Source organism: Anser anser, assembly GCF_964211835.1.
Source record: "Anser anser genome assembly, chromosome: 14".
In the NCBI taxonomy this organism is placed as follows: domain Eukaryota; kingdom Metazoa; phylum Chordata; class Aves; order Anseriformes; family Anatidae; genus Anser; species Anser anser.
Window position 1 is genome coordinate 10,824,443 of NC_139735.1, and position 20,605 is coordinate 10,845,047.

At 51.4% G+C, this 20,605-nt stretch overlaps 1 protein-coding gene and 1 long non-coding RNA gene across 3 annotated transcripts in view; one reads left to right on the forward strand and one right to left on the reverse strand.

Annotated features, from left to right (window-relative positions):
* The first annotated feature begins 837 nt into the window (after positions 1-837).
* LOC310881726 lies at positions 838-4,915 on the forward strand. The gene is made up of 2 exons (XR_014572522.1): positions 838-2,247; positions 2,363-4,915. It is a non-coding gene; the product is annotated as an uncharacterized lncRNA (long non-coding RNA).
* The window catches only part of STK10 (serine/threonine kinase 10), a 48,199-nt gene continuing 32,148 nt past the window's right edge, over positions 4,555-20,605 (reverse strand). For both annotated transcript variants that reach the window (XM_083799284.1, XM_083799285.1), the window contains 13 exons: positions 19,578-19,659; positions 18,345-18,479; positions 16,592-17,152; positions 12,655-12,785; positions 11,204-11,327; positions 9,830-10,009; positions 9,503-9,595; positions 9,211-9,340; positions 8,677-8,801; positions 8,128-8,316; positions 7,737-7,862; positions 7,377-7,490; positions 4,555-7,268 (listed from right to left, as the gene is read on the reverse strand). In XM_083799284.1, the coding sequence (XP_083655410.1) occupies positions 7,128-7,268; positions 7,377-7,490; positions 7,737-7,862; positions 8,128-8,316; positions 8,677-8,801; positions 9,211-9,340; positions 9,503-9,595; positions 9,830-10,009; positions 11,204-11,327; positions 12,655-12,785; positions 16,592-17,152; positions 18,345-18,479; positions 19,578-19,659 (2,131 nt within the window). In that variant the 3' untranslated portion in view covers positions 4,555-7,127. The remainder of the gene's footprint in view (positions 7,269-7,376; positions 7,491-7,736; positions 7,863-8,127; positions 8,317-8,676; positions 8,802-9,210; positions 9,341-9,502; positions 9,596-9,829; positions 10,010-11,203; positions 11,328-12,654; positions 12,786-16,591; positions 17,153-18,344; positions 18,480-19,577; positions 19,660-20,605) is intronic.

Here is a 20,605-nt window from a genome sequence, read left to right on the forward strand (position 1 = left end):
ATCTTCATCCTCTTTCCCCTCAGTTGAGCGCAAGACTTCTGTGCCCCTGCAGAGGAGGTGGTTACAAGAAGGATGCTAGGCTGTGCGAAGGGGAAACTTCACCACTGGCACCTGCTGGCATGCCCGACTGCCACCACGGGGTACAGAAGGATCAGTTGTACATTGCTCCCCTCCCTGAGTGCTACTTAAGAGTCAAAGCCTGGGGAAGCACCAGGGCAGACAACATGTGGCAGGACTGTAGCTTTTCATCACTTGGGTGGCATTTTGCAGGCACAAGCAGCTAGAGTTGTACTGGGTTTAAAGCCCTGCTAGATGGGCAAATAAATAATCTAAAGGATGACCAGAAAATCATTGAAAGAAGCTGTGTATAATGTTGGTAAGAGAAGAAACTAATAACAAGGAGATGAGGAACACTGGAGAAAGTGGGAGTAAGAGAGGAATTAAATAATTACTGGTCTTTATGTGCTTAGAAGAGAAACAGGGAGCTGCTGATGGCACTGCAGCTGAGCCGGGTGGAGGAGGATGTAACCTGAAGAGCTCAGGACTGAAAGGCTGGGCAAGGTGATCACGGGGAAACAGCAGGAGGTGACTGGACATGAAAAAACACACACACAAAAGAAGCACAGAAACCTGCTAAACAATGCAATGGATGTTAAACTGCAAGGTGATGGGAATTGAGTGAGACAATTGAGTTACAAATGCTACAGCTGCCATCCCTCCTGCTTCAGGTGCTGGTTTGTTCTGTTTAGCAGTGACTGCTGGATGCCGGGCATCTGCAGGGAAGGTGCTCGGGCTGCTGGTCATCTGTATGCATAGCTGCTCTCATGCATTCTGGTAATTTGGTTTTACAGAGTGCACAGACTGACCCTACATCCCTCGTGCTCTGAAAACAACATAGCCAGGCTGATCGTTTTGCTGCCCGGTCCATCTGTACATCAACACAGAGTCATCTAGACCCCTTGGACTCACGACCACGAACCCTAGGATCAGTCTGTGCTTGCCCAGGAATGTCAGTGAATGTAAACACCAGTATAAAACCACACGTGCAGTGAGTTCTTAGTTCCTGCTGCTTTCCTCATCAGGAAACGGCCGGTTAGCAAAAAATAGTCAGAATTAAAGAGGAAAAAAAAAGGCTGGAAAGAGCAAATAGAGAACATGATAACAAGTCCCTGCAGCCCACAGGGACACAGTCAGGCTTTGTCTGGGGAAGCTCTGCTCTCACTTCCCCTTTCTCAAAACCTACTGGCATCCCCTTGCTGATAAATCCAGTCCCCAAATGCCACAAGATCCACCTGTGGAGATATATGAGACTGAAAGCAAAAAGGAGAAGGTGTGAATGAGCTGTCATGGCATCTTGGACCCACCTGCTCCAGGGCCCAGACCCTGGTTTCCTGCCTTCACCCTCCCAGCTCCTTTCTGGGCACTGCTGTGGGTGCAGCAACATGCTGCTGGTCTGTCGGGCCATTTCTTTACATCTGGGATAAATCACATGTATGAGATAGCCAGCTTGTTACGCACAAGAGGTTATTATTTCAGGACAAACCCACTCCAGGCTTATGGACACTGGCGGAGAGCCAAGGGACTGCACAAAATCAATCGGAAACACTTAAGCATCAGCATTACTTCCCCAGGGCTGTAATCTGCTTAGAGGGGGCTGAAGTGACTCCATCGCACCTGGACCCCAAGAACACAGACAGTGTACGTGGCTCAATCACTTCCGAGCACCCAGGAACAAGCAGAGGCTGGAACTGATCGCAGCTGATGCTGTCAAACGGCTCCTGTGTTTAATTAACAGGTCTGATGAGAGCTGTTGAGGAGACAGAGCGTGGCTTTGTGTGCTGACCTGGTCACCTCCTGTGGGAGGCATGCCAGGAAGCCAGCTGGAGAGCCTTGGCCGGGTCTCTGCTGCTCCTCAGTCGTGTATCAAGGCACTTGTGACGGCCCTGGAGTCCCGTGCTTGCCCCACACCTCTGGTATGGTTGCAGGAGCAGCAGGGATGTGGCAGCAGCACTTCCCACACTGAGGTTACGTGGTACAAGGGTACAGGTGGAACTGGGGGGAGTTTGGGGATAAATGAGTTGTTCCCTGCTGCTGGGTCACAGCTGGGCTGTCCCCAGGGTCTGGCAGGTGTCAGAAATGTAGTGGAATGAGAAATGGTGCCCCACAATCACCCAGAGAAAACAGCACCTGCAGCCTTTCTGCCACAGACAGTCCACTATTTCTGCTTGCTTTCTTAATTTAAGAACGGTGAGTATTCTCCTAATCCTTCCTCACATACGGAACAAATTCATTTGTCTTCCCTGAGCTCCCTGACAAAGACGAGTCAAAAACAGGGCTCTTACCACAATATTTTACGGGGCAGGTCTTTGCAGCTGGAGCACAGCGAGGCAGTGGTTACACACTGTATTGCCACGGCTGTCTTGCACCAGTTCTCAGCCACCTCCAGCAACGATTTCCCACTGGTTTGACCCCAATATTGCCAGGTTCAGCTGCATGTGCGGATGACACCGAAGGCAGCCAGCCTGGCGGCAGAGTGCTGCCCTCCTGCACAGAGGTCTCACAGCAGGGAGAAGCAGAGCCCGTGCAGGGGGACTCCGTCCTTGCCCTGTTTTCACGAGGACAAAGCTGGGGACAAAGTACTGAAGCACCAAGGAAAAGCAGAGATGAAGGTAAAGGTGTGCCAGAGCAAACACCGATCTCTGCATCCAGGATTAAAGCTGTGCGAAGGGGCCAGCCGGGGCGGCCGCCTCAGCGTGCGTGCCACCTAGTGCCCGAGAGGGGAACGGTGGCCGGAGGTTTAACCTTGTCCCCAAACCTTGTCCCCAGACCTTGCCCCCTGCAGCAGGAGAACGCGCAAAGGCCCGCGGCATAGCGGGGTGCAGAGGATTTGAGGAGGGAGCCCTCGTCTCCAGCTGCGCTCCTGCAGCGAGGGATGGGGAGAGGATGCAGCGACAGCAGGAGGGCAGCGGAGGCACAAAGCCCGGCTCCACGGCCCTCCCTGCATGCCCTGATTTTTCTTCCCCCCCCCCCCCCAAGAGCATCGCCGTCCCCTTCACAGCAGGAACGCTGTGAAAGGCCCTGGGCAGCTGTGAGGATGTGACAGGACAGAGAAGGTAATGAGGAGAGCCGAGAACAGTACGGCTTGTGCAGCACCACATACTTCTCAGGGCTGTCATCTATTATTATTATTATTTTTCTAATAAATAAAGAAAGATTTGTCACTTTTGCTCTGTTTTCAGTGTTCTACCAGGGCAGGTGATAGATAGTGGTTATTTCTGGAATATACAGTACTTTCCACGTATTTATAAATTAAGTATCCTCGCAGTTGAAGCTCCCCCCAGGCACTGCCAAGGCCGTGCAGATGAAGTTAAATACTCCCCTGAGCTCCTGGGGATACACTGGGGGAGACCATTTTTGACCAGTGTGCTCCAGGGGATGGTGCAGTCCTGGCACAGGTAAATGAAAGAGGTGGTTAATTCTGTGTCCTCAGCTAGTTCCTCTCTTACTATCTCACAGAGCAAGGAGACAGGCACCTTGCTCTCATCCTTCTCTTACTGCAGTGCCGCCCAGTTAACCCCCCCCAGCCAGCTGGCTTGCACCAGCAGCTCCCTCTGCCTTTCACCACCTCCCCTTTGGACTCCCAGCCTGCACTTTTATGTAACCAGGGTGGACCCAGGTAGCAAGGTCACTTCCAGCATGGCAGAAATTGGTAGGTTCTGGAGCAACTTTCCAAAAACAAGGGGGAAAAAATCACAGCAATTGCACCAGTACCTTTCAAAGCTGTTGTTGACAGTGCATGTCCCTGCTTGGTGCAAGGCATCTACGTGAAAGAAATAACTAAACCTGCAGGTAAAAATCTCCAAGCAGCAAACAAAGACCACACAAGCCCTGGGGCTGGTTACAGAAGCGGTGGGACCTTTTCTGAGCAGCCTGGGGGAGCAAGGAGAGGCGTCCCCCCTGCACTGATGGGAAGACGAGGTTTGCATCTTGGTCTCATGACACGGCCCCAGATCCAAGCAAAACCTCAGCAAGAGCAGCAGGACATAGTGGGGAGGAGACAGTGAGGCAGCCCTAGGACATCCTTGTCCCAAAAAAGCATGGGAACTGAGGCATTTGTCTGGTATCTTCTGCTAAAGCCAGACAACCTCATCAAAAAAAGGAAAAAAAAAAAAAAAAAAAGGAAAAAGTCATGCGTAAACAATTTGCACTCTTCAGACAACTGGATGCAATACTCCCCCGTCGCCAAGCGGAGGCACCCGAGCACTGTTCTAACACAAGGAAGGCACCGAGGGAAGTGCTGCCTGACTCGGGTCTGCCACAGTTCCAGCTTCGGAGCAAAATGTTACCGCCAGTGAGCTGCAGCACCCAGCAGAAGTGTTTCTGAAACAACTAGCTGCATTTTAATGAACTGGAATTTCAGCCTCGCATGGTTCACATGCCAGAACTGGCTCTGGAGCTTTCTGTAAGTCAGCAAAACCCAGACTGTAAAAGCAAAACTGTGCTGATTTGAGGCCACAGCCAGCAATCATGCGGGAAAGCAGACACATGCCTGGGTTTCTCAGTCTGTTACTTTATTAGAAGGCTCTATACATCAGTGGTCACCCCACTAGAGACATTTTACAAAATATTAAAAAAAAAAAACACTTTTATTCAAAGCCACATTTTTAAAAATGGCACCCCACCTCCCCTCAAAAATAAGTTGGATTTATTCATGGTTACTTCTGAACAGGAAACATCAAGACATCCTCTTTTTCAAGGGGGAAAAATAAGCACCCTGTAAACATGAGAATCATAAGACGTGCTCCTCTGCCCCCTTCTAGGAGAAGGGTTTGGTGTTAGAGCCCCAGCACACCTGGAGAAGGAGCAGAGAACAGGCAAAGGGCAGGGGACAAAACCATTCCCACCCTCTGTTAGCAAAAGCAAAACTATGTTGCTAGCTCGAGGCTGCAAGTAAGGTGGACTGGAGGAGGGGACAACCGATTCACCTTGTGAGTACTCACATCAGCCCTTTAAAAGCCCCCAGAAATATCCTCCATACATTCTCATGGCTGCACAACATCCAGAGAGAACTGGTGCTCCTGGGCTGGTGCAAGAAGGCAGTCAGAGAAGCTGCAACCCCCTTCAGCGAGACCAGGTACATTATGCTGCAGGTACAGTATGCTGCAAGACATCCTTCCACTAGTCACGCACAACACATGAAAGGCCAGGCCCTGGGTACTGATTTCTGCAACAACAACCATTTCATGGAACAGCTCCAGCTGACCCCAACAGGACAGGGAACAAAACCTCGGGGGCTGCTATCACACATTTCTATTGCAGCTAAAAGGCTGAAACCAGCACATTGTCCTGGTTCAGGATCACCCCTGCATTCATTTGTTTTTATGTTAGCTCCCAACTGGTGCTGTCATTATATCTGAAAGGCACAGTCAGTGTTTTTGGAGACAGGACAGACAATCTCCCTAGGACAGGCCAGTTACTGAAAAGCCACTAAGCAGTCTGCGGGCAAAGGGGCCCAGCCCTTAGAACTCTGTCTAGGCTACGTTTGTTAATAAAGATAATAATGGTGTGGATTCAGAAGAAACTTGGAATGGCCCAAATGGATGTAGTCTTGCTAGTTTGCAGGAAGCTTATTAATATGTATTATGAACTCTAAATGGTGGTGAATGCACTCCTCAGATAAAGAGGTGCTAGAGACCTGGGGACTGACTCCTTCAGCTAGGCACCTAGAAGTGTAGCACGTCACATACCACCTTTTCTTGAAATGCCAATATGTCTCTGAACCTACATGTGAGATTTTAAAATATATATATATATATTTTTTTTTTTAAAGTGATATTTCATTTTGCTAGGGTAGCAGGCATTTAACAATTGTCTGGAGATCAAAGAGAGAAAAACTTAAGTGCTACCACATACCCATTGGTCACTGCCATTGCATAAGGAGGGTGCTGCCCAGTGAGGTCTCTGTCCCCTTACCCAGGTCCATGCTCTGGGACCTGCCCAGGAGCTCAGCCAAGCAGTGCATGGTGCAGGTGGGGAAAGAACGGCAGCCCAGCCGAGACACATCGCCAGGGAGCAGAGAGGATGGAGGGCTGGACCTGCCGCTGCCCTGTCACCGCAGCCTGACCCTAAGCTGAAAGCCCGGAGAGTCACCCAGGAAACTGGCACTTCATGAGAAGATGAAACATCAGTGGAGAAAGCAATGCTGAAGGTAACGAGCCACCGTGACCTGTCTGCATCTCCCCTTCCCTTGCTCCAAGAATCCTTTATTCCACCCTGTAACCCTGACTGCAGAGTGGCTGACCTACCTGCCCACATACAAGGCACTTAAAAAAATATCTCAAACACCTGTGTGACCGTGAGGGCTGTGGCAATGACACCCTTCTGCCCTTCACTGACTAAAGGCACGTGGCTGTGACCAACACCTCGTGGTGTCACCGCAGGACTGGACGCCATTCCAAACCTCCCCGTCCGCACAAGCACGTACTCTTCTGTAAGAGACAAAAGCCTGCACAGTCTGTACTAGGAGCACGAGGAAAAAAGGAACCCAACCCTCCCTGCTAAAAGGAAAAAAAAAATCCAAATCGCTGTCTCCCTTGAGCACAAGAAAGCCACAGTAGATACAAATAAGGCGAGTGCGGGGGGCCACAAGGCCAAGGTTAGCATAAGACACCACCAAAGCTGCTTTGCCCCAGGCCAGCCGTTTATGGAGGACCAGGAGGAGAAGGAGCAGCCGTGAGGAGAGGCTGCTGGCCGTGGGCTGGGTGCGTGAGGGCCTGCCCGCTCCTCCTGCTCGGGGCTGTTACTGCTCCAGCCCGAGCTGACGGGCCTGGTGAGCACCAGGCTCACGTCCAAGGCGATGCGTTCAGCTAACGGTGCCAGTACAACCAAAGAAACAGCCCTCCCAGCCTCCTCGCTGAGCGGGCCAGCCTCTGGAAAAGCCAAACCTTCCCGCCAGCACCCCACGTGAAGGACAGAGGCCACGTTTCTCCCAGACAGAGCGAGGGGACAGGCGGGTGCTGTCGTGAGCAGAGGCTGCCAAGAGGGTCTTCCAAGTCCGAGAGGCCCCCCTGCAGCCCAGGAGGGCACGGCAAGTACCAGCTGGGGGCCTGCCAGCTGCCACCTGGGGGTTAGGAGCTCTCTGTGGAGCTGAACGGGATGAACTTGGCGTGTTTGGTTGGGGATGAGGGGGTCTGTTCATCTGCCTCCTCGCTCAGCTTGAAGAACATCTCCTGCTCACGCTTCTTCTGGTTCAGCTCATCCTCCAGGGCCTGAAGCAGAAGGGAACACACGCAACAAGAGATGTTTGGCATTGTACTCGATTTATGGACTTTGTCCCCCCCGACCAGCCAAGCAGGACACCACAGGGGAGGCCATACCTTCTTCCGCGGCCTCAACTTGTCCCGCCACTCCTTCATGTGCTGGTTGTGGTTCTCGTCCAGGGACTTAAGCTTCTGGGTTTCGTGTTCAATCAAGAGGTGACACTTTTCATTCTAAACACAGACCACAAAACAAAACACTCATTAAGGAGCTGGGACTCTAAGTCCTGTGCTCCGGCCAGCCGTGCATCAATCAGCCAGAGGCATTCAGAGCTCTGAGCTCCAGGGCATGTCAAGACACGGCCACAAAAGCCTCTGAGGCGGAGCCGAGGATGCCAGTTCTAGTTCTCTGCAGCCACTTCTGACAACAGCCAGGACTTTGCTGCACCCCTGAGAGGCCAGACCAGGAGGCATGGGTACCTGCAGCTGCTGGAGCTCGTTCGTGTTGCTCTCACACTGGGCTAGCATGTCCTTCATCTGTGTCTCATGCTTCTGCTGCTGGTGCAGCCGCTCTGCCTTTTGCCTCTTCTCTTCCTGCTGAGCAAACTGGAAGAGAAGAAAGCAGAAGAGTGTGTAAGCATCGCTTCCTTGAAGCCAGTTAAGAGACCAGTCAACTTGTACTACTACATAAGAAGGAAAAGAAAAGCCCTGATGATGCTCCCCAGTGCTACTCACAAAAGCAAAGACCTCTGTCTCCCTGCAGTGGGTTAGAAATTTGGGAATGGTGGCTTCTTTCCAACTTCCCTTCCTCAGAGAAGTAACTGTACCCCCAAGCCAAGCCTCAGCCCTGGTGTCCTCTGCACGGCCTGACCTGTTTTATCTTCTCCCGCTGCTCGGATGCGCTCCCACTGGAGTGGATGTGAAGGCTCTTCTTGTACATGGCCATGCGTGTCTTCCCTTCACTCCGCTGGATTTTGGGCAGCCGGGCCTTCTCCTGCTGTTGCCGAACCTTCATTTGCTCTACCATGCGCTGGTTGTATCGCTGCATTTGCTCCCTTTCCTGCAACGGCACAGGACAAGGCGTCAGAGCAGGAGACACACATCAGGTGTGCCAACCTTCACTCAGTGCTGTGGGAATCCACCAAACCCCATAACGGACAGTGAGAAGTTTCCAGAAAAGCCCCCCAGATTCACAGCTGCTTCTTGGATGTTAAATGCAGGCAGCACAGAATATACAGCCCAAGCAAGTGTGCTGACCCCAGTGTTATTGTGGTCCCTTTGGACTAACTTTGACCAAGTCCCTCAACACTTAGCCCATTCTCCACCCTCATTTAAATCCTAAAAGGGATGTTTTTAGGGACACCCCTGCACCCAGCCGAGCAGCACCTGGCACCGGCATAGGAAGGAGCTAACTCCTCACCTTCTCATGCTTGCGGAGCAACTCGTGCCTCTGGAGGAAATACTGGTCCTTTAGCTGCTGCTTGACAAGCTGGTGCTTCTCCTGTTGCTGATGCTCTTCAAGATCCCAGATGCACGCCTCCCGGTCTGAGGAAGGGAGAAGAGTCAGGAGAAAACCCACCCAAGCCTACCAGCTCGGTCACACGCAGCATCCCAAGCACGAGTGGTCCCTACACACGGGAGCAGCACAGCAGATGTGGAGTGTGACTGTTCACCACCTGTTTTCCAAGAGAAATTGGTTGCAAACCATATCAGAGAATCATTCTCGTAATTACGAAGCCTAATTGGTTCATATTTGTAAAGCACTCTGAAGATTAAGATGCTAAGTATTATTATTGTTAAACATTTAGACAGGATCTGGCAGGGCTGTTTTTTCTAAATCCTATCCTGCCAGCTTGCAACTCTGCCGCAGCATCTGTTGCGTGGGAAGAGCCAGCAGTGGATAAGCCCATCGTCACAGCATTTGCTTTCCTCCTCTTCAGCCTTTGCCACCCACCTCTCATGAGCTGCTGCTTTTTGTTGAGGCACTCGCGCTCCTTGTCGCAGATCTCTTTTTTGTTCTGGGCAGTTATATTCTTCATGGCTAGCTCCAGGTCTTCCTTCTGCTTGGCCAAAAAATCCTGTTCCTGGAAGGAAACAGCAATAGCACCATGAGCCCTCCTCCTACTGGAACCTGAAAAGCATCTGGTGGTAATTTACAGACTACCAGTCCCTCAAGGGAGAAGGATGCTTCAGTCTGCTCTGCCCTATCCAGTCTCTGAGTTGTGGCAATATTCTCTCCGCCTTACCATGATTTGCTTTTTTTGGGCAAAGTCATCCATCTTCACCTTCATGTTCTCCTTGCGCTGTTGCCGTGGCATCTTTTCAACCTCATTCTTGACCTTCGGAGAGGAAGAGGAGATTTATCAGCAGGTAATTTAGGCCAAGAAAAACCCAACCTAATGTTGCTAAACAGCAGAACCTCAGGAAAAACCCAAATATACCAAAGAAAAGCAAGAGCTTCCTGCTAAAATGCCACCTGCTTCCCCCTCAAGATCTGCTATGGGCAATGGCTGATGCTTTCCTGGAAGAAACAGATGCAGGAGACCACGATTCCTCCATCCTACCCCACTTACCTCCTTCTTCATCTGCTTCAGCTGCTCCATGAATTTTACATGGTCCCGTTCCTGCTCTAAGCGAATGCGCTTGGCCTCCTCCCGCCGGCGCAGTGAGTGATCCTGTTCCATCTTCTCAATCTGCTGCTTCTGCTGCCGCTCGAGGTTCTCCAGTTCAGTGTCGTAGAACTTCTTCTTTGCCTGTATGGGAAGGAGAGGTCAACCTCAGTCTCCTCTGAGCTTTGTTTTCTTACAAAATTGTATTTTTTTTTTTAAGTGGGGTGGTTGTCCTAGCATGAATCGAGCCTTTTTACTGAATACAGAGGAAAGAAATTTCCAAAGAATGACGCATGAAGTACAAGCCAGCTCTAGTGTGAGCACGAAGCATTTCTGAATTTGTTCTAGTGCCGATGCATTTCAACACTTTTTCCTTGCTTAAGTCCTGTTCTGTAACATCCCACTGGGACCCACAGCCCTGAGCAAATATTAGCAGGCAGTGGAGCTCAAGCATAACACTTCTTTCTCTGCAGACAAGAATTTTCACATTTGAGGGTACTGTGTTCCGACGGCGCACTTGTGCCTGATATCTGCGAGCAGCAGGGACAGAGAGCACTGGTATCAGTAGGACTGGATTGCAAACTGCCACAGGTAAGTGGTAAAAGAAGCACATGTGGAGCTTTCGCACATCACACTGCATGGTGATTAATTTCTCACAAATGAGAAGAGACTGGCTAAGATGGAAATTTACAGACGTGGCACGTCAAGACTTCAGAAATATAACAGAGCACATGAATGAATGATGCCTCCCAGCCTGCTGCAGGATGGGGTTATCAGACGGACAAGCTAGGTGAATTAATAAAGGGGTATTTAGAAGATGGCTCATGAAAGCTTTAAAAGGATTTACCTATAAAATCATTCTACTTCAATGTAAGCTGCCCACCGAGAAACTAAATAAGCCAACTGAGTTTATCTTTAGTCAGTTTATACTCAAAGACTTGCCAGTTTTTCTGCTCTCGCACTCTAACCACATCACTTTCTTATTTGAAGGTTTTTTTTTCTGTTAAACACAACAGTACTGCTTCTCACAGTAGGTAGGAAGGGACATACAAGAAAAGATCGCTGAAGAGGGAAAGTCCTGAACAACTTTTTTCCGGCTACACCCTGCAATGGCAATCAGTGCTCCCTAAGCACTTAACACCCACACAAGGCTCTGTCCCCCGCAAATGCATCCTGTCCCTCAGATCCCAAAGGGGCTTCTCAGCTGTTTTGCTCCACCCCAAGAAGACGCTCCAGGCTTGCCACAACCCAGACAGCACTGCCCTGTGATGGGGCTTGCAGGGCATCTGCAGAGAAATCAAACCGGCTGGCAGCCGGCAGCTTCCCCTGCCTACGTACCGTCATTTCTTGCTCAAAGCGCCTGAGCATCTGCTCCAGCTGCAGCTGGTGCTTGCTGTTGAGCTGGGCCTGGTTTCGGTGCTCCTCCTTCTGAAGGAGACGCAGCTCCCGCAGCTCCTGGCGCCTGTAGAGGGTTATAAAAGGGAAGGGGAGAGAGAAATAAGGTCAGACGAGGTCAGAGCTGCGTGCCTGAGCAGAGATGGCAGAATCAATAACAAGAGCACTGCAGGAGTGAGGGAAAACTGCACGGGCATCCCTTAGCACTCAGTTGCTTTGAGCATAGACAGGAGGTAAATGCCAACTGAGGGATGTGCTGTTGGGCTCTGCAACACCAGCCCACCACAAGGAAGCAGGGTGCTAATTACATTAACTGTTGGCATGCTGTCAGTTTTCACAGGTAAGGCCTGTTAGCATTCGAGCCTTCTCCAACAAGCCTTGATAAAGCTCCTAAAGTGATGCTGCAAGGCAATTCCCTCCAGTCAGGATCCAAAATATCCCTTCTGCCATAAAGATTAGTGCACGCTGGTCTTCAAAACACAGCTCAGGCCAAGCTGGCGTTGCCCTGGCCTGGTTCCCCCGCTCCGTATCCGATTGTGCTCACACCCAGAGGGGCAGAAAGGGCAGTTTTCCCAAATTGTGACCTATCTCCCAAGGTGTTGTGTCACTCCTCCCACTGAGTCCCCCAGCTTCATAGCTGGTGAAAGGGAGCCTCTGCTCGGTCAGGAGGTTGTGTTTGAGCCTGTTTCCTGAGCTTGTGCCCCAACCAAGCTGGAAGCCAGCGACGTACCACTCAAAAGGAAAAGCAGCAGCAGTTTCCCTGCGCAGGATCACCACTGCTGCTGTGCATTAATGCTACACACTGCAGTGCAACTCTCTGGGGGCCCTATTGGGAAAACCACTTTGGAACAATTTCTTCTCTCAAAACAAACTCAAGCCCCACTAAATCAATTGGCTCAATAGGATGGGCTCTCTTCTAATTTCACTTTCAAATCGATGCCTTGGTGTGTTCCAAAAACTCAGAAGCAAGGCTCCTAAGTGCAAAACAAGACGCCAGGAGAGTTCACCATGCCCACTAGGTAGCCCCAGTAGAACAGCCACTTTTCCCAAAAGATGCTCAGGGACCTGATACTTTCCAACCCCAGCCTCTCTGTCCCTTCTTCCTCCTTGCAAATGGAGCAGGCACCATCAGAAAGGAGGATTCTTTTTTCAGGGATGCTGTCTTCATGGGAATAGAGCTCAGCTGAGACAGTACAGCGAGCCCCCTGCCTGGCACAAATACTACTAAGAGAAGACTAAAGGAAGTGATGTCCACACTGGACACTTGTCTTGTCCAAGTTGGACCAAGGCAGGAAACATGAGGACTTTAGGTTGCTCCTGGATTTGCTTGTGGAGAAGAATACACTGCCCAGTGGGTTGCCCTGCCCTCCCTTCCACACTGGTGGCCAACTTGCCTGAGAAATCTCATCTCTTCATCCTTCTTCTCATCCTCGCTGATGATCTTCGAGGTGGTGACACTCACCTCCACTCCATCCACCACAAACTTGCGGGTGCGTTTCAGCGTCTTGTTGTGCATCCGGGAATCCTGAGTTTGGCAAAGGAGGAAAGAAAGAGGCCATGAAGCAGCTCCCCAGCTTGCTGCTCGGGGCATACAGCTGGAGGTCTCAGAGCAATTTTGGTGTTCTTGTTGATAAAGAGCAAATGCAAGCAGGGAAACTGCATCAAAGCAAATATCATCAGCAGATCTGGAGGTGCTGTTCAAATCGTGCAGACTTTGCTGCATGATGGAGTGAGGTGTGATTTCCACCCTGCAAAACTGCAGTTCCTAGAAATCCACACAATGTGATGTTTGCAGTGTTTCCTTTTAAGTCCCCTGGGCCATCTGACCCACAGGTGCAGGGCAGCCAAGGCCTCCGCATCAGGCTGCGGCCGCAGACACAGCTATGGGGAGAGGAGCCAACCCAGCCCAACATCTCTGCACGCCTGTCCCTCTGGCCCTCATTACAATACCTCGCTAATCACAAGCAGCTCCGAGCCCCTTACGGCGACCTCCCCAAAGCACAGTCCAGGCTTGTTTCCACTGGAGTAGGGGAAAGTGAGCAAGCCTGCCTCGCTCTGCATCCGCAGCCAGGCTGAAGGACTGTGACCAGGGACTTGGCTGCTCTGACAAAAATAATAGGGGCACAAACGACTTGAATCACAGTCCTACACGGAATGCGCAGGGGTAGAATGGGCCAAGACTCCCCCAGATCCTCTCATTCTTATGCTGATGGCCGTTACAGATAGAGAACACGGCACAAGAGTTTCCCACGAGCCTGCAGTGGTCAAAGCAAGCCCCCAGAGAGCTTCCAGCAAATGGAGGAGTGCTGTGGCTTAACCCCAGCGAGCAGCCCAGCACCACACAGCTGCTTGTTCACACACACCCCCAGCAGGAAGCAGGGAAGAGAACCAGAAGGGTAGAAGTTAGGAAACGAGTGCGTTGAGATAAAGACAGTTTAATAAGAAAGGAAAAGAAAAAAAAAAAAAAAAGAAAAAAGAAAACAGAACCCCCACAACTGAAGGAAAAAACAAGCGATGCACAACGCAATTGCTCACCACCAGCCGACCGATGCCCAGCCAGTCCCTGAACAATGGCAGCCCCCCTGCTAACTCCCCACAGCCTTATCTCTGAGCATGGCATCCTATATGTTATGGGGTATCCCTTTGGCCAGCCTGGGTCAGCTGTCCTGGCTCTGTCCCCTCCCAGCTTCTGGTGCACCCCCAGGCTCCTCCCTGGCAGGGTGATATGAGAAGCTGAAAAGTCCTTGGCTTGGTGCGAGCACTGCTCAGCAACAACTGAAAACATGGGGATGTTATCAGTGCTATTTTCATTACAAATCCAAAACTTAGCACCCTATGAACTACTACAAAGAAAATTAACTCTACCCCAACCAAGCCAGGACAAGGAACCAGAGAAACACCGAGGCCACACGACTTGCCCACTGTATAACGATGTAGCAGTATATCAGCAGTTAAACCAACACAGAGAAATTGGTGCAAAAAGGCTTGTATGAGATCAGCTTAGGTTACTAAGACTCTTACTGCCTGGAAACTGAATCAAAACAGCTGGCCAAAACCCGGCATTTTCAGGGTGAGAAAAATACCAACATTCAGCAGGTCCAAGCAGTACCCACCTGGGCAAAAATTCAAACTACGTACTCAAAATGAGGTTCTCCTCCCACAAACAGTTCTATCTGAGAATGTTTGCTTTACCTTTTCAAAACCCTATCTGTCTCCTTCTATCTGCATCCCATTTCTGACTGCTTTCTCTGCCAGCTGCAGCCTCCCAGACTCACCTGTAGATTTCTATCCTTGATTTTTCTAAAACAAGATCTGAATACTTTCTGGTGGAATTTTTGTTTTCTTTTTGACTAAATTATAAACAACTGGAAAAGGAACCCGGTAATGAAACAGTGATATTAACTTTGCAGTTTAGCCTGTGATAAAAGTCTTGTAACAGTTGATGTTCACAAACAGAATGTGGTTTAACTCTTTGTTGTCCCTTCTCTGGCTGCAACCTGCCTGGCACCCTGTGCACATAACCCAGCATCACCAGAAGCACTAGCAGGGGCAGAGCAGGGGAGTCTACATCCACAACGCTAAGCCTGGGGATAGTCTGTGTGGACAAGCCAGGGGAGGCAGCAAGAGAACTCTCCTTCACCCCAAGTAAATAAATAAGCACAGCTATTTCCTTCAACTGTAAACAGCAGCCCCTGGAAATCACAAAACATCCCAGCCTGGGGCAGTCCCCAGCAGATGGGAGGAAGAGGAATTCAGCCACAGACAAACTCAAGAGGAATGGAGAGCACTGAAACTGCTGCCAGGTGAGGAGGGAGCAGCACAGCCTGTACTCTCCATGCACTAACAGCTCATTGAGCAAAGCGGAGGCACCACCAGGGCACCCAGGGCCCTCCAGCAGCATCACGTCTGGAGAACAGCTCTGCTTGGAAGCCTTGCTTGGAGATGTGATTTAGTCTGTTGTGAGCATCGTCTCTCTCTGGGTCAAATCAAACTGTCATCTAACACGACCATCTCTTTGGAGATTTACTCCCTTTAAAAACTGAAACAATCCATTTCCCCTTCTAGGGGACCAACTGGGGAGAGCAATTACACGTGTGGCATCACATGCATCCGTGGCTGGCCTCGAGGAGACTGGGTGGCACAGGAAAGACAGCATGGAGAGGTGAACGGCTATGCAAGAGTGTCACACCTCCCTCCTTAGCAGATCCACAGTGAGTGTGGGCTCTGCAGGGAATGCCAGCTCTCCTGCTCACAGCAGCAGAGAGGAGGGGAGGTCAGTTTTGCCAATAATGGTATTTGGGCACATTTCTGTGCTGGAAAGCTATCACTCATGCAGGCAATTGCAACACATGCTCTGCCCCCTCAAGTTGCCTACGTTTCTTCCCCTGAAGCTCAGCAAATATCATTCGAATTATTTTGCCTCTTCATCTAAGCCATGCTGACCTTGCTGGCTCTGGCTCACAAGCATTCCTAGCCTCCAGAAAGCCTTTGCAAAAGCCAAAAAGCCTGGGAGGTCTTCACGCAAATCGCTGCTGACACAAACCAGGCCAGATGTACAGCAGGTTGCAAAAACCGAGAAAGCCACCAGCCCAAATAAGCTTTCTCTTTGGGTTAGATGTTCTAGGAAAGAGCAGGGAATGATGGGCAACATATAAAGTTTAGGAAGTGACATTTTGGGTTTCATACTTGGGCTTGCTCATACTGTGTACGACTGCACAAGTCAGGCAAGTGGCACAGCTCCTTCAGATTTCTCCAGGACCTACAAGTAGCCTCAAAGCACTGGACTTTCATTAGATTTCAGCGGCCTGGGACAGCAAAAGACATGCAACAGCTCCACTGAGAGCTTCTCCTCCTTTTCAAGACACGCCACCATGTGCCCATGGCACAGCTTAACCCAGCACTGCCACGAGCCTTTCACTGACCATCTCTGCAAGGCTATCCCACCGAACAGCACTCTGCACCACGGTGCACCTGGGGCACCTTTAGCATCGTGCTCAGGGGTTAAAGGCGAGGTTCCTAGACCCTCTGCTGTCATCCAGCCTCTGTGCTCTCCTACTGTACACGCTCCCAATCCAGACACATGGAAGACTAGGGGCAACTTACTTTCTCCTCCTGCAAAGAGTAGAAATCTAAATATCTAGAGTAAAAATCTTCCAGAAAAGCATTCTGCTTTCTCAGGAAGGACTTTCCTGGACTATGGCTGATGCATGCATGTGCTCAGCCTCTCAAGGAAAGGATCTGAATGTCAAGAACTTGGTGAAAAAGAACACCCAGCATTTACCATGGACTTACTGCCCTTTCTTCTCTACACCCCCTGCCCACCAGTCTCACCTTCAGGGAGATGGAACCGCTCTCTCTGTTGAGGGACAGGTCGGCAGACAGGGAGATGGTGAGGTCCATGCTTTCTGAGGCCGAAGTGCTGCCAGAATCTGAATCCCCTTTGGACCGGCTGCCAGGGATCGGAGCTGAGGAATCCAAGCTCCCGTTGGTGAGTTTCTCCTCCGTGAAGTTCTCCAGGTGGCTGCTCTCCGGCCGGTCCGCGATGCTGCTCCGCTCCCTGCTGCCAGACTTGGGCTTCTTGTCCCCCTCTGTTGAATTTCCCTGCTGTCCGGGCTGCGAGATGACGTCTGGTTTGCCCGAGGTGGCTTTCCCATCCTCTGGGCCAGAAGGAGCAGAGCTGACAACGGTTTTTGTGGAATGGTTGTTCACCAGTTTGTCATTGTCACTGCTTAGCCCTTCATCTGAGGCTTTGTCACCCTGTCCATTTGCTGCCTCCTTGCCCGTCCCCACAGGGCCGTTAACTGTCTTGGGTGAGGAAGAGTCTAGAGGCTTCTCCGCATCAAAACTCAGCTGGCTCACTTCAGAGGGGTCCCTCTTGTGCTTTCCAGGTGGCTGAAAAGACAATGAGGGAAAGATGTTGGGTTTTGCACCAAGCCTTTAACACAACTACTAGAGCTGTAAGTCACTGTGCTTCAGAGCAAAGTCATCCACAGCTAGATTTACTGGGAAGAAATCTTCCCTGCTAGGACATATGCCCTGGGATACTGATGCCTTTCTCCAGTCTGAAGCGCTCCAGACACTGGCTGGAAGGAAAGAGAATGGTGGAGGAGGTCTGAGAAATACAAGCACTTAAGAGGCCGCCTAGGAGTTTGCATACTGGATCCCTTTTCTCTTGGCTAGCACCACCATGGATTCACCACTGTCTTTTGCTACTGATCAGAGGGTTTGGGACATCTATGATCTGCAGCAAAGCTGCCTGGGCAGCCACATGCCGTGCTCCTTCTGGGAGCCCAGCTCCCTCCTGGGGCTGGTGGTGCCCGCATCACTGTGCCATGGCCTGCACCAGGTCCTGTTCCACATAGAAACATCTTTTACTTTTATTTAGACCCAGTCATTGTTTCTTTGACTGGGAAGGGGAGTGGCATTTCCTAACCACTCCTAGGGTTAGGAAGCCTGGGCTCCATCCCCTCCAAGCTCCCCCGTGCCAGCGCCTTCAGAGCTGCCCACGCACAGCCCTTTTGCTCCTGGCCCACCAGATCAACTTTAGACCCTGTTTTAAGTCAGGATTTGTCGCTTCCCTTTTCAAGGACGACCTCTCTCGAGAAACAAGCAACCTGCCATCCTCCCACCCACACTGCAGCAGCGGGACACAAACTGGAGCCAGGGGTGCTCAGCGCACTCACCGGCCACCCCAAGCCCCGTGCAGACAGCACTGCCTGGCAGAAGGGGTGGAGGAGAAAGGCAGCTCGGTGAAAACCCAGGCTCTCCATCCTTCACGCGTAACCCAGCCTTGCCCACAGCAGCAGCTCTGTGCACACCCCTCCTGCGAGTGGGCAGCCGGGCTGCCCGCCAGCGCCATTGTTTCCCTGTGCCCTTGGCAGCCACCGAAACACGGCTGCTCCCTGGCCAAAAAACTGCTTTCCCATCCACCAGAGGGGCCCCAGCAAAGCAGCAGCCTTCTCCCATGGGTGTCTGGGGGAAGTAGCCACGAAGCAGCCTTTGGGAGCCAGGCTGGGGGCTTTTCCCCCCACTGCAGCCCCACTCGGTGCAAAGCCTGGCGCGGGGCTGGCAGGGCAGCGCTCACCGATGCGGACTCTGACGAGTCGTCGTCCTCTGCTTCATCCCGACTGTCCTCGATCTCCTCCATCACCTCAGCCTTCGCCTCGGCCACCAGCTCGCGCAGGGCTCGGTTGCTGGTCACCTTGCTCACGAAGGGATGCTGAAAAGCCAAGCACAAAACACGTATGTGAAGCACACAAAAACAGAGGGATGGTAAGGATCACTCCTTGCTTTTAAACAACTGCAAAGACCTAAGGACGTGGTTCTCGCCAGCATCATGAGGCTTAACCCCCTAAATGGATTTACAGCTTAGTACAAGGGAGGAAATGATGCCGAGGTTAAGTGCCAGCTCTGCAAACGTTCAAAGCACGATGCTCTGCAAAACTGCTTTAACATCTCCCCCCTAAAAGCACCAACTGCATTTAAACAAGGGGCTCTTGCTGCAGAGGCGATGCCCTCCCCTGCTGTGGGCAGGCTGAGCCCCGATGCAGGTCCAACCCCACAAGACATCACCGGGGCAGAGCAGGGCAGCGGGAAGCCTGCACGCAGACACAGGCTGGGGGAAGATTTAATTGAAATTGGGCGCAGATCACTCAGCAAACAGTGACATGTTTGTGCTGAGCTTCGTCAAGAGGCTGGGGAGTCCCTCTGGTTTCCAGAGCGCATCGTGCGCTTCCTCCTGTTGAGCTGGGCAAACATGCGCCCACCGGTGACAAGTGGAGCTGCTCCTCTCCCACCCACCTCCACACAGCACCCTGTGCATGTGGGGACAGAGCCCCCAGCACACGCTGAGCTGAGCTGCAAGTTGGATGGGATGTGCAGGATGTGCAGGATGCAGCAAACAAGTCCGTGATGCAGACAGAGCATTTGCAATCAGTGCAAAAAAAAAGCACCTTGTAGGGTTTCGTTGTTATTTTGGAAGGGGACAGGAGGAAAAGGGTTGGATTTAAATTTGGTATAATCAGTTATAAAGCAAGCTGACTGCCACATGGGCATTTTTAGGAAATGGGAGCCACATCTACTTCAGCTGGCATCAATAGGAGCTCTGCAATTTGCTCCAATGGGAAAAACATCACTGCTCCATCTGGAGCATTTTAGTGGCTAAGTACTCTAGGACCATGAACACTTTCTATTTTTTTTTTTTGAGTTAAAGAAAAAAGTAGAAGGAGGAGGAAAGAATGAGGATGTACAAACACAGGGACCCACGAAGACACAGGTACCAGTGCAGACCCATCCCGGGGCCGGTGCTGGTCCCTACCTCCAGCAGCTGGGCTGCGCTGGGCCGGGTCTCTGGGTTCTTGTCCAGTGCCGTCTTCAGGAAGTCTCTGAACTCCAGGGACCTTCAAACACAGTCATTGCCAGAAGCTCAGAACAGGGAAAGGCCTCAAATGCCCCAGGGGTCTGCTCAATCTCTTGTAGGTTGCGTCCCTGTTTGCATCTGACCACGACCCCCATTTCGCTCACAGCATGGGAAGTGCAGTGCTCAATTATTCTGATTATTTGTAAGAGAATCATCAACCTGGTCAAGCAAGGGATTAGATTTTCCTTTACCCATGATGGCAACAAGACGGCAGGACTGAGCACTGGCCACTGTGCCCACAGCCAGGACAGAGAGATTGGGAGAGGGCACCAACACTTGGCTTCCCAGGTGAAGCTTGGGGACAAGGATGCTCCAGGACCCATCCCCTCAGCCTCAGTGAGGCAGGACCACTGTGAAGGATCAGAAACCCCACAGAAGGGCACCATCATCCTGCAGAGAGCAGCTCCCGGATACAGAGTGCGTCCCAGATCCAGTTCTGGCTTCTGAGCAGCCCCAGAGGAAGCACTCCTATGTGGAGCAGCGGGCTCGATGCTTACCTGCCACCTGAACCCTGTAACTGCACTTGTGGCCCCACTGCTCTCCCAGCAACTTGCTGTAGGCTATCACGCAGCAGGCTTAGTCACAATAGGAAATCAAATGAATAGGTTGGATTTTTTTATTGTTATTATTATTTGAGATTCTTTTTAAATGCAGAAGGTTTCCAAACTCCAGGAAAGGAATTCTGGAGTTCTTGGCCACCTCCAGGTTTAGAGGAAAATTTGCCTTCCGTATAAGAATGGGACATTTTGAAACTAACGAGAGGATCCCTCCTGCTTCACCCAGCAGGGCTACCGGGGCTTCCTCCATGCTGCCCTGGCACTTGCAGCATGGTCACAGCCCTGCAGCGCCTGCTCCATCGCACCCCACACCAAGCAGCTTCCTTCACACAGCAGTGCCCAGGGCCCCAGGCACACAGCTGGACCCCA